Genomic DNA, 13,148 nt, shown 5'->3' with positions numbered 1-13,148 from the left:
TAAGGCTACCAGAGCAGTGGATTCACTCACCGGACAGCGTAGGTGACAGCTTGAGCTGATTTTTTGAAGTCTGGTTCGTTTTCAGGAGGGTGCAGAGCAGGATGGAAGAGGAGGAAGGGTATTCCAGGAGAAGGATTAACATCTGCAGAGGCACAGAGCTGAGAGAAGCCATGATCGTCTCTTGGATGGATAGAGTCCAGAAAAATCTTTCCCTCTTCATTTAAGCAGGAAAAGTTAAACATACCCAGATTGTGACTTTTAGGACCTCTAGGAAACCTCAATTGACCTATTTATTGACCTGTTTTGGAAAAAGAAAAGTTCCAGCTCACTTCAGGGATGATTCCAAAATCTAGCCAAGCATCAGACCACCTGAGGCAACCATTTAAAAGCACAGATTTTCAGCGTATTTGCCCCAGAAATTCTAATTCAGTAAGTTTGGGGAGGAGCATGGGAAGATGACTTGAAATTTCTCCTGATGGTTTTATGCTTCCTCAGCCATACAGGGTCCCGGTTTTTTTTTTTGCTGGAGGGAGGAGTTCAGTGACTTGATTTGAAACGCTCAGCAGTGAGATTTGGGGGGGGGGGGGGGGGGGGGCAGGGGGGCTTGTAGGGTTCCAGGGCCCTGGGAATCGCACATGTGGTCTCTTGCCTGCTCATATCCATATACCAATTAAAGCAAGTTAAAATTAGTATCAGGTGGCCTTGACGGAAACAGACATGGTGAAACACGACAACTAAGAAGACTGGGCCGTAGATCCCTCCCACCACTTCCTTCCGGTCAGCCTAAGGAAGCTGGTCCCAAATTTCTTGGCCTCAGAACCCCTTCACATTCAAAACTTGTGGACCCAATGAGCTTTTACATGTCTATCAGTATTTACTGTATTAAAAATTAAATGTTAACAATATTTGTTTGTTAATTCTAAACAACTCATTACATCTGAACAGAAATAGTTTTTTAAATGAAAAGTAGGCATATATTTCAAAATAAAAAGTTACTGAGAAGAATGACATTGTTTTGCATGTTTGAAAATTTCTCTAATGTCTGAGTTAAAAAGACATTCAGTTTGTTGCAATATCACATATTATGTAGCCTCTGAAAAACTGCATTGTACACTCATGAGAGAATGAGGATAAAAAAACAAATTTCTTAGGTTATTATGAAAATGGTTTTGACCTTGTAAATACTCCCAATAGAGTCTTGGGGTCCCCCCAAGGGCTATAATCTCTTGAGGCCACCCAGCAGACCACCTGCCACTCCCCAACATACATATACACCCACAAATACGCGCGCGCACACGCTAACTTCCCAGGTAACTAGTTACTGCCGTGGCTCTTCAAAATAGAGAGTCAGGGGAGATGACGAGAGTGTTTCAGTCTATGAATTACTCTGTGTGAAGCTGACTAAAGGAACATAAAGAAGGCAGCTAAGTATGTGTCGAATGAACAAATATTTATGCACTGTGTACCTTAATCAGCTGATAAGTTGAGATTAGACATATTTGCAGTCAGCCATTTAGAAGTTGTGATTATTTCCAAATAAATTAATATTTGAAAGCTAATACTTCCAATTAAGGCTAGTACTGGATTGTGGCTAAGAGCATGAGCTCTGGACCCAGAAAGCTTAGTCGGAATTCCAGCCCCAATACTACCTGACAGGGATCATGGACAAGTGACTAACCCCTCAGAGCCTAAGGCTCCTCAATCTATAAAGGGACAATACTAGCATTAAAAGTTCACAGTTCCAAAATACAGACACCTGTGAAAACGGAAATTTTATTTATTACTCATTGAACAGCTAAACCTAATCTGAGTTCACCAGCAAAAGCTGATGTGAACAGACATAAAGCTCTTTTTATTTGTTTTACCTGATATGACTATTCCTGTGTTTTGCTTCAGAAATGTAAGCTGTTTGTGTAGGGGGCACTGTCCTAGACCTTGCTTGGTCTGTATATTATGACTGTTTCATAATAAATCATACATGTATCCAATCCCAAACCACATCTGCCCCAGGACTCCGTTTGAGACACTGAGGATGGGTTTTACCACGTCAGGATTTAATGGGCTAACGTCTATACACTGTCAGAACACTGCCTAGCATATAGAACCATATTAGCTTTTTTAAATAAATAGGATAATACTTCCAAATAAGCATAGAAAACACTGACTAGAAAAACCACTTCGTATTACAAACATTTTCACATCAGTGAAACGTGGACTTTTGTTTTCTTTTTCCCTCTTGATTTGGGCAATAAGAAAATGGCAAGCTGCCATTGTCCTTCTTTGTATCAGGGAAAATAGTGACATTGGTAGAGGTGTATCTTTCTTGTGATTAGGAAGGATTGGAAATTGAAGGCACTTCAGAGTTAGTCATTCTGTTCATGTTTCCTGAGCACCTACTGTGTGCCTGGCACTGCTGGAGAGTAGGGATATATTAATAGACAAGCCCAAGTCTTTATCCTTAAGTCACTCACCGTCTAATGGAAGACACTTGAGCGAGGTGTCGTGCCACATATTCAACTTGAAAAGAATCCAGTAATGCCCTGTAATTAGGGTTGCCAGATAAAATACAGGACCCCAATTCATTTGAGTTTCAGGTAAACAGTGAATAACTGTGGAATTATGTCCCAAATATTACTTGGGACATACTGAGAACCAAACATAAATTTGTTGTTTATCTGAAATTGACATTTAACTGGGTGTTGCGTATTTTCATCTACTAAATCTGGCAGTCCTAGGCTATTTTTGGTGATATTGGCAAACTCTGAGGAGGAAATGTATGTTTCACTCCTACTGGGTAATTGTCTTTTGTTTTTTTTAAAGACTACTTACAGAGGTATGGACAGGGTTAAGGGACCCTAACTGGGGGTGATGAAACGCCTGGGGCTGGGAGCAGTAACTACTGCTGGGGCCTGTGGGGCAAGAAGAGGGAGAGGAAAGGAGAGGGCTGCTGGCAGGAGCTGTGGCCCTCCCAGAGAAATGCGTTCCACCAGCAGACACCCATTATGAAGTAAATTGGCAAAAACCAAAGCTTGGTCTCCTTCTGCCCTGGGAGTGCCCCCTCCCACCTACAAGTCGGAAGGCAGGAGGCTGGCCTGCTGACACCCTCCACGCAGGAGGCCGAGTGAGCACTGCGCCCCCTGCTGGTGGGAAAGGTGCCTTGTGGGTAAGTGAGAAGCCAGCACAGTTCGGATGTTTTTGCTTAAGATATCCGTGTATTAAATTAGAACACTTCTTTTGTTACATCAACAATTAGCCGGGCGGGAAGGGGGAGAGGGACAGAAGGGAAGGAAGAAAAGCGTGACGGTCTGAAATTGGAAGGTTAAGGGAAAAAATCAGCACTACCAATGATTTTAATCAAAAATAATTTTGCTTCTACCCAGATAGATTCTTTTATCATAGTTTCTTGTATCAACTTAATGGCTAGAACTAGGGCACGTGGGCCTCATGCTTTGCCTACACTTGCACAACCCCAGAAGTGAGCGCCTCCTTAAAGCTTGTGCCCCTGGTGCCTCAATGGGCTCACCCTAAGCTTTGGGCACAGTGTGCGGGGGAGTGGGGTTGGCCGACCATCATCCATCCGTTGTCCCAAGAATCCTAGACCTGAGGGCACTGCCCTGCCTCAGCACATTCCTGTCTCTGTGCAAGGCAGGGCCTGCGGTGCTTGAACACATCACTGCCAAAATGAAAACGGTTTAGCATATGGTGAGACTCATTCGCCACCTGGGAAAGGGGGAGATAACAAGGATATTGGAAGTCCCGGGCCACCGCTGGAGCGTGGACTCCTTCATCAGGATTCTTCAAATAAAGCCATGTAACTGCCTGGAGATGGGGTTTTAAATGCACTGGCCACTTAAGGTGTGCACTAAGGTGTAGATGAAAATGAATGAACGCACACCGGGCGTGGCACCTTTATCCTGAAGTATTTAAAGGACACTACAGACTAACCCCGGCAGCCGCTTCTGTGCGCTCTCGTCTGTGATGGGCACCAGAGGCTGACTTCTCTCTCTCTCTCCTGTCACAATTACAGTTTCCCAGGCAAGGTTTGCAGCAGACCCAACAGCAGCAACAGACGGCCGCCCTGGTGCGGCAGCTCCAGAAGCAGCTTTCTAGTAAGTACCCCTCCGGCGCCCAGCAGATGGCTCCCTTGAAATGACACGCCAGCAAGCAAGCAAAACAGTGCTGGCTCCTCAGAAACTGCAGTCTTCCTCCATACCATGTTCATCCTTGGTTTAGTCCAAGGTGTTCTCATCGTGTTTTAGTTTGGTTGTGGTCTGAATGCTTCTTTCCTTAGAAACGCCCTAGTCTTTTTTTTTTTTTTTCCAGTGAAAATGTTTTCCTGTTGCTTCCATCTGAACCTGGAACTGTTTTTCATTTGGGGGAATCCGTGTGGAACTGCAGGTGCCCCTTTTATAAATCTGGAAGGTTCCAAGAACAGCTCAGCTGATACCCTGTAGGGTACTGATGAAGGAGGTCAGGCCCCGCTCACCCCCAAAGATCACAGATAAAGGGAGGCCAAGCACTAGACCCGTCTCCTGGCTGCTCTTACCACTGCACCATCCTACCTTTCCCGATAGAGAAATCAGAACCTGTAACATCACACAGGGCATGGCAGGACACTGTTCCTCCTCAGTAACCTTGCCTGCTAGGTGGTGCGATATATATATATTTTAATTATGCTGCGTCTAGAGTGCATCTCTCCCACCCATTTCAACCCACCTCATCTGGATGCCAAGCAGCGTGCTTCTGTGAATCGAATCACCCCTGTGCTGGAGTCACGGGACAGGAAATTCGTTTAGAAATGGGAGCCAGCCCCCTGTGATGCAATGAATATTGGCCTGGAAGTCAGGAGACCTCAACTCTGCTGCCATTATCTGGGACATATAATATTTCATCCATGAAGTGAGGAGTGAGGGGGGCAATTTCTCCTGGTGTCAGATTGTAGGCTTTTGGGGTACAGAGTGAAGAGCACCTATTCGTGAAGGTAGTTGGGTGACTCGTAGGATATTGTGAGGAAAAGGGGGCAGCTTGGTTTTATTTTCTGCCTGGCTGCTGTCTGTTGATTGCCTGGCGGAAGACGTACTGCTCATATACCTTGTATCTCTACCAGTCATAACCAAGATCTTTTTCCTGCTAAATGTATGTTCCTCTTACAGCCTCATTTAATTTCAGTTAAATCACTTAACTCAGTCTTCTTTTCCAACTTCTGTTTAATAGGTGTGATCCATGAAACAAATGTGTGGTTAAAGTTTCATTGTTTCATTAATTCCAAAGATCACATTTTCACCTGGCTAAAGAGAATATAATTTTAAGGCCGAGACAATGGGTTTATAATTTAGATTCTTTCCCTAGTGTTTAGAAATATGTACCCATGATTTGTATGTAGTAGTACCTATTTAGGGAGCATATCACCTCTTGTTTAATGTTTCCCAGAGCTTGTGAAAGGCAGCTGTTTATTAAGCCATCATTTATGGAGCACTTTCTTGGACGCAGGCACACCATGACTACATGTATTCATTCACTTAATTCCTAAACCACCCCATGAGACTGGATATGATTATTGTTCCCATAGTGTAGGTGAGGAAACAACTAGACCAGGGACATTGACGCATTCACCCAAGGTTATTCAGCTAACAGTGAGGAACGGAGCTGGGAGTGGCACTCAGACATTCTCCTTCCACAGCCCACTCTAACCACCATACAGGCACACCGCGTTTCATTCACTTCACAGGTGCTGTGTTCTTTACAAATTGAAGGCAAGACCCTCCACCAGCCAGAAGATTACAGCTCACTTTATTGCAGTGAGTGGTCTGGAATCGAACCTGCAGCATCTCCGAGGTCTGCGTATATATACTCTGCTGCCTGATGTTAGCAGTTGTGCCAACCTCCTTTGTTGAATAAGGGCATCTAAGCTGAGTTGCCCACTGCACAACTCCAGAGGGCTCCTTTTCTACTGTAGCCTATCGAATGGGGCCTCTGGATTTGAATAGTCTTACCAGACAAGGGCCAGCAGTAGCTAGTTCTACTCCTGTCTCTCTTTGGACCTACTGATTCTGTTTTTTTCTCTGTGTGCGTGCGCACATGTGCATGTATGCATAGGCACACACTTGAGTTAACACATACATAGCTGCTTTTATATATACATATACTCTTGCACAGTTCTCTGTTACATGTGTGTTGACCATTTGCAGAAAATTGTCCAGTTTCAAGCTACTTCTCTAACCTCTTCCAATGTTAGTGTTAAAGAATTTCTGGTGTACTTTCATAAAAATGTTGAGAACTTTAAATGTTTTATGATACTTACAGTCCTTTTGTCTGTTAGCATTGAGTTGTTTCTCAGATCAGAGATAGACTTTGGATAGACCAGTTCCCCTCATCCTCAGCCTTGTGCTGGCAGGTGTGGGACTCTGATATGGCCCTAGCTTCTCTGCGGAATGAACTCAGTTGTGGTGTTAACACCCCGCCACTCGGGTCTCTAGGCCAGCACTGTACTTCCTGGCCAGTCTGTTCCCCTTCTCCTCAGGCTGTTACTGAGAGCAGTGACAAGAGGGTATCATCTGTCTATGGCATAGTTTTGCATCTGCCATTTATTTGCATTTATTTTTCTCATTAGGTAACCAGCCACAGCAAGGAGTGACTCCCTACGGGCATCCTTCACACTTCTGAAGTCTGGAAGAGGACAAGACGTGAACTTTTAAGTTTGCACTGAAAAATGGAAAAATCACATTTAATGCATTAGTCATCTTTAGGAATGTCCCTTTGTTCTTTCATTTCTTTGAAGTTTTCCTATATTTTATGCTACATTTCATACAAAGGTGTTTAAACCAAAAGCAAAGGAGGAGGTGTGGTTTGGTTTTGTTGCATTTAACTTGAAAGTAGGTTTGAAAATGTGGATCATGCAGGCCTACTCTGGGGTTTGGTAGGAGACCTTTTGAAATTGATGCTTTTCTTTTTTTTTTTTTTTTAATCTCATCGTTATAGAAAGAATGAATTATGGTGGATTTGAAATATTTATGTATTCATTAATGATGAAGATTATTTATTTATTTATTTTATTTTATTTTATTTTTTTTGCAAACTGTGCCGGACCAAACTACTGATTTGAAAGGCATGTCAGATCTTGACAGGAAAGTGACCCATTTATTCTGGATTCACCTTTGATGGTGAAATGGACATTTATTTGCATTGCTCTAATTTGAAATGTTTGTAATTTCATAAGCACTTTATAAACTTTGTTTTTATTTATGTAGAAGTTTTCTTGGCTTTCGTTGTGGTCAAAAGGTGCTGAAACGGATTGTTGCTTAGTACTTAAGCTTCTGAGACCAAGAACTTACGCCCAGGCTCCCACGAGAGCCACACTGAGACCTGTAGAAGCCTGTTAGAAGTAGCTGTATTCAAATTTGTTTTCAGTGGCAAGATCATTGACTAGAGTCTTTGTGAAGATACAACATGTCAATTCTAAAGGCCCAAACAAACCACGGTGGAATTGTTCCAATTATTTATTGCCAGATTTGGCAAAAATGACTCTCCAGTTTTGCTTTTCTTGAACCTTATGCCAACTTGAGTTAAAAGAAAAAAAATCTCACAGCTGGCCTGAGATTCCTCAGAGCTCAAACTTGACATGGTTTCCAGAGAATCTGGCCCCCAAGTCCAGAAACCTCTGGTTTTCATAAAAGATGTATTTGCTGTTTATTTTGTATGGTAAGTATTTGCTATTTTGAATTTAATTGTTAATGTTGGTGTCCGTCTTGGTTGTGTATTACGTATACTGTATTTATAAATTGGTGCAAAAAGCACAAGTAAAGTAAATTATACATCAAATTTATTATAAAGAAATAGTAACTATTTTAACTTTGTTCAAGTATGTGGTAATTTTCTCCTATTAGAGTAAAAAAAAAAAGACAGTAAATTATTATCAGTTTGTGTAACTTAAGAGTATTCCATATAATATTTTTTTAGATTTAGATGCATAAAATTTTGAATGTGAAAATTGCAGGGCATTTTAAAACATGTGGGGGATATTTTCCCATGTTCTGTGTTAATTCATTTTCTTTTGCCATATGATTTTACATGTAATGTAGTCACGCATACTGTGAATAGATTTGTCTATAATAAGCAAACCATGTAGAAGTACTTTTTTAAAAATGTAGCTAGTACAACTTTACTAGATCATTTCTTTTGCAAATCATAGAAATAATTCCTATCTTCCTAGGTGAGTTACTCATTGCAAAGTTTGACTTATGCAAACGACCTCAAATACATGTCCGCTTACTTTGCTGTGGCAGCGTCCATGCGAACTGCTCTGTACACTGTGAAACGATTTCACTCCAGCCTGCTCGTTTTGTGTTTACTCTGGGCTGGGAAAGACTTTGCCAAAACATTACAACCATTCTTTTCACTAAGTTAACATATCTGCTTTCAGAAGATGAATCTTTACATTTCAGCTGGTTTTGTATATCAGGGGTTTTTTGTTGTTGTTTCTTTTGTCCTCTCAAGAATCATACTTAGAGTTCGTGAAGTTATTTTTCTTCAAAGTAATATATCCATGACTGCCAATGTCACTGCCATGACAATTACTGCCTTGGCGAAACAACTGAGTTGGGAATGTCGTGCCTAGGGAGTGAGTCGTGTTCCATCCTGGTTGTTTTTATTTCTTTTCAAGAATTCTTGGTACTTAACAGTCCAGTTTTCAGTCTGAACCATATATTTGTGTAGCTCACTATTGCAAACAGCAGTAACACTATTTCGAGAATGAGTGTTACAATTGCATAGCATTGGTATGCACTTTATATTTTGCAGAAGTGAAATTAATTTATTGATCATTTTGCACACGAAAGCTGTAGGGTATACCTTGGTTGTTGTTGTGTCCCTCTTTTTTAGGTGAGGAAGCTAGTAAGTCATGGAAAGGTCCTGTAGTTCAAAGATTCTATGGAAAGTTGAGGAAACACCTAAAGCTGGTTTTCCCCTGTGCGTTATAAAGAAGGCAACTGGGAATTTTAATCTAGTCTTATCACATTACCTCCCACTTAATCCTCTATCCTGAGAGGTTCCCTTCCCCTCTTTTAGCAAGTGCATTAATTTGCTTTAAATGATCGATCGCAAAGGAAAGCCCTGTCCTTTGACAGAACCTGATAATTTGCTTCATGAGATACAGGAAATGGTCTTAGGATAAATGGAAACCTCCATTCCCCTTAAAGATAAGACTTTGAAATGTTAGGTTGGTGCAAAAGTAATTGCAGTTTAAAAGGTTAAAAATAATTACAAAAACCACAATTACTTGTACACCAACCTAATAGAATGCAATTAGATACAATAAGCCCTGAGACATACCTGTTTACACTGCAGACTTGTTCCTGGTAGAGTTGCATTTGTTCTTTGATTTACTCCCCTTGGCCCAGGAGTAGAGAGAGAACTGTTAGAATGAGTATCCTTTCACCTCTTGCTGCCTGAGGATATCAGACATAGTAACAATCACGTCAGCTCTCAAGGGCCCAGCTCAAAGTTGGTGTGATGAAAGCACAATGAGGAAGTGAGCGCCCTCATATGTCACAAATGATTGGCAGGGGCTAACATAGCTCTCGGTTTTGTGTACTGAGGTATCTGAGCAAGACGGATGGCATTTTCTCCTTATTTTTCATTTATTAAGGCTCCTATAATTTTTCTTAAGTAATAGGTGAATATTTGAATAGATGCTGGAGAAATTACACTGGGAAATCCCACCCTCTAGAATTAGAAAAGATGAATCATAATGTCCCCCACATTAATTCAGGTTGAATTAAGCATGTAATATAAATAAATTCAGTAAATTACAAAAAGCAACATTTTGTGTAGCGGTGAACAAATTTTAAGTGCAATGAAACTTCATTATATATATTAGATCTAGATTTTTTTCCCCAAAGATTTACCTATTGCAAAAAAGGATTAGCACTTAATGAAATAAAATGCTTGTAAAGCAGTGGTTCCTCAGAAAATTTTCCTTATAAAAAACTCCAAACCAGGGGTGTCTGAGCTAGAGTTTGAAGTTCTAAAGAAGTTTCATTGCATTTTTAAAATCTTTTTAATGGGTTAATTTGGACAAAGATGTAATCAGCCCCCATTCACTTTTTATGATGTACAGGTGGTAAGTTGCTTTTTACATGTGGAAAAGTTAGTCTGCATGTATTTTTAATGCAGTTATTAAAACATGTTTGTATTTCCCATCAATGAAAATTTTCAGAATGCACAAAATGATGGATCGTAATCAAAACAGTTCAGTGATTTATTTTCTGTAGATTTTAGTAAAATATTTATAAACCAACTACAAAATATTTTTACATCAAAATGGCAAATTTACATCAGACTGCAAATTTAATCTTTTCCATTGTCTCTGTTCTCAGTGCCATGCTTGTAACATTGATAGAAGGTGGACACTAGGCAACTGGTAGTGAAAGAAAAAACTCCATTCTTTAATGAAGAATTCAGGTACATTAGCTATTTGTTGTTTTATGGTGGACAGTTTTCTTAATGTTCATCATTATTTGTTGGCAAAATAAAAGTGCCTTAAGTTAAAACTTTGTTTGGAGATCCATTGAAGAAATCAGTATCAGTTCATAATGCATTTATTTACAAGTCTTTTTTTTTTTGCATGTCCATATAAATTTAATATTGTAAATGTATTCAAATTCATTTACATGCCTATGGCTGCCTTTGATTAAACTTCTTCCAAAAAATAAACTCTGTCCAGATGTTGACTTTGTTCATTTTTATGTTATATCAGATTACTTGAATATAAGTTGTTGCAGAATCACTCCCAAGTAGATTCTTTGCTGTGCATTTGTATATTCCAGAATCTGTGGTTTGGGGATTCGGAATGACTAGGGTACCTTGTGGGTGAAAAGGCTCAATGCCATGTGTGCTCTCTTTATTTGTCAATGAGAGCAGGGGTTGGTCAGGCATATCCCAGGTGATTTCTGGCTTGGGGACTCCCAGGGCCACACAGTGGAGCTGAATGGCCGTCCCTGTCCTTGTGAGGACGCTCCTGGGTGGGCGATTTATAATTCGGGGAGGGTAGGCTACAACCATTACTGGCACAGTAATCAGCGCATGACCAACGCTATTTTGAGCCTTACAAATATAGCTTCCTCTGTCATAAGCTGTTGCTTCTTTGATGACTAAGGTGCCATTTTCATACAATATGTATTTTCCAGTAATTTGAGGCCTATCTATTATATGACCACTTGGTACAGTCCATTTAATATTTGGCTTAGGGCTTCCATCAGACACACAGTGCAACGATAAAGATTCTCCACTGATACAGTAAACTGTTCCTGATGCATAAGTAAGAATAACTGGCTTCTGGCCAATTTCTAATACGATCAGCTTCTCAATGTAGCCAACTTTGTTTCTTGCCGCACACCGGTATTTTCCTGCGTCATCGCGGGTTGTTTTATAAATGATAAAAGAACCATTGCTTGCTATCAGATGCTGAGGATTTTGTGGTCCGTTGGAAAATCGAGTGCCATTTGGTAAAATCCAGATTATTTCAGGTGGTGGGTTTCCATCAACCGAGCAATTTAATGCTGTGGACTTTCCAAGCTGGGCAACAATTTTTTCATTAAATGGATTTCTGAATGTTGGTCTTCTCAGCATTTCCAATACCTCCAACTGTACCACCAGCACACTCTCTCCTCCTTCATTCCGAGCTACGCAGATAAAATCGGCTGAATCTGAAAGCCTCACATTCCTAATTTCCAAGGTTCCGTTTTTATGGACCGTGATTCTGCTTCCATAGTATGGGGCTGTGAGGAAAATATTGTCTGGCATGATCCACATGATTTGAGGAGATGGCGTCCCTTCAGCTCTGCAATCAAAGTGCTTTTTGGAATGTCTCACAGCTGTGGCTTTGATGACAGTTTTGTTTGTATACAAGCCATTGATTAATGGAGGCTTGGCGACAACGTCCATCTTGTACATTTTGGTGTCATCCCCACTAGGGTTTCGGGCCACACACACATACTCGCCAGAATCGAGCAGCTTGACTCTGTGGATGGACAAAGAGCCGTTGGCATGAAATGTGTGCCGATCTTTCGAGAAAGAAATCATGTCGTTGGAAGGCAGCAGCCAAAATATTTTTGGTTTGGGCTCCCCAGTGACCTCACAGTCAAGGATGGCTGTGTCTCCAGCCTGGACTCTTGTGTTGGCCTTGTTCCCCTTCCTGATCCGTGGGGCAGCTGTTACTACCGTCAGGTGGACCTTCATTTCATCCTTTCCTAGAGTGTTCTGGGCATAGCAAGTATAATCTCCTTCCTCTGCTAGCCCAACTTTGTTGAAGTACAATGTTCCATTGTTGAACAGGGTATACCTCCTGGTCCGGTGGCCGCTGTCATCAGCTTGCATTGCATTGTTTATCATCGTTCCGTCAGGCAAACTCCAAGAGATCTGGGGCACTGGCGAGCCAGAAGCCTTGCAATCCACTTGGAAATCTTTCCCGTGAAAGACTTGCTTTTTAAAATGTTGCTTGTGATCAATTTTGGCAGGTTTCAGTCTTAGGCTAACATGCATCAGTATCAGATCGTCTCCCATTTTGTTTCTTGCCACACACAGGTAGTCCCCACCATCTTTTTCTGTTATCGATCCAATAAACAGGGATCCGTTGGGGTAGACATGGATTCTGCTGCCCATTCTAAGGAGAGAAGATACTGATTTGAGTGTGCAGCTGTTAGCAACAGCTGGCCAGGGGCAGGAGAGTTGTCTTAGTTACATAACATTAGCTTAATGGATATTTTCTTAAATTGTTGCAATAAAACTAAAGTTAGTACTAACTTATTTACTGTTTTCTAAGCCACCTGCTGAAAGAAGAAATTATCTAACTGAATAGGTAGAATTTAGTGCAAACAAGCAGTGTTTTTCTCAGATGGACTTCAAATGAATCTCCTTTACATGGTGATTTAAAAAATAATTCTAATGGTGAGGAGAATGCTAGAAATATTATATTCTTAGACACATAACTTTCTTGACCATTGTACATATTAAATGATCATTCTGTAATATATGTCAGTAAAGAAGAACTTTCATATGTACTTGTCAGAAAATATGCCCGATTGTACTTGTTAGGGAGATATTGTAACAAAATATTTAGAGTTATTTGGTTACAAAATAAATAACTTCTACTT

General features: G+C 40.9%; 2 protein-coding genes across 20 annotated transcripts in view; one reads left to right on the top strand and one right to left on the bottom strand.

The window, feature by feature from the left end:
* MED12L (mediator complex subunit 12L) overlaps positions 1 to 10,727 on the top strand; it is a 319,885-nt gene extending 309,158 nt beyond the window's left edge. For 14 of the 15 annotated variants that reach the window (XM_074333588.2, XM_074333592.2, XM_074333596.2 and 11 more), the window contains 2 exons: positions 4,028 to 4,109; positions 6,611 to 10,727. In XM_074333588.2, the coding sequence (XP_074189689.1) occupies positions 4,028 to 4,109; positions 6,611 to 6,663 (135 nt within the window). In that variant the 3' untranslated portion in view covers positions 6,664 to 10,727. The remainder of the gene's footprint in view (positions 1 to 4,027; positions 4,110 to 6,610) is intronic. The other variant, XR_016019521.1, reaches the window with a different exon arrangement.
* A 16-nt stretch (positions 10,728 to 10,743) lies between these two features.
* IGSF10 (immunoglobulin superfamily member 10) overlaps positions 10,744 to 13,148 on the bottom strand; it is a 28,541-nt gene continuing 26,136 nt past the window's right edge. For 4 of the 5 annotated variants that reach the window (XM_088793718.1, XM_088793720.1, XM_088793719.1 and 1 more), the window contains one exon: positions 10,744 to 12,658. In XM_088793718.1, the coding sequence (XP_088649844.1) occupies positions 10,750 to 12,658 (1,909 nt within the window). In that variant the 3' untranslated portion in view covers positions 10,744 to 10,749. Of the gene's footprint in view, positions 12,675 to 13,148 lie in introns of all 5 variants that reach the window. The other variant, XM_088793722.1, reaches the window with a different exon arrangement.

Source organism: Rhinolophus sinicus, chromosome 17 (assembly GCF_057876585.1).
Source record: "Rhinolophus sinicus isolate RSI-liver-muscle chromosome 17, RSI-T2T, whole genome shotgun sequence".
In the NCBI taxonomy this organism is placed as follows: domain Eukaryota; kingdom Metazoa; phylum Chordata; class Mammalia; order Chiroptera; family Rhinolophidae; genus Rhinolophus; species Rhinolophus sinicus.
Note: the sequence above shows the minus strand (reverse complement) of the source record. Positions and strands in the feature narration are given on the sequence as shown.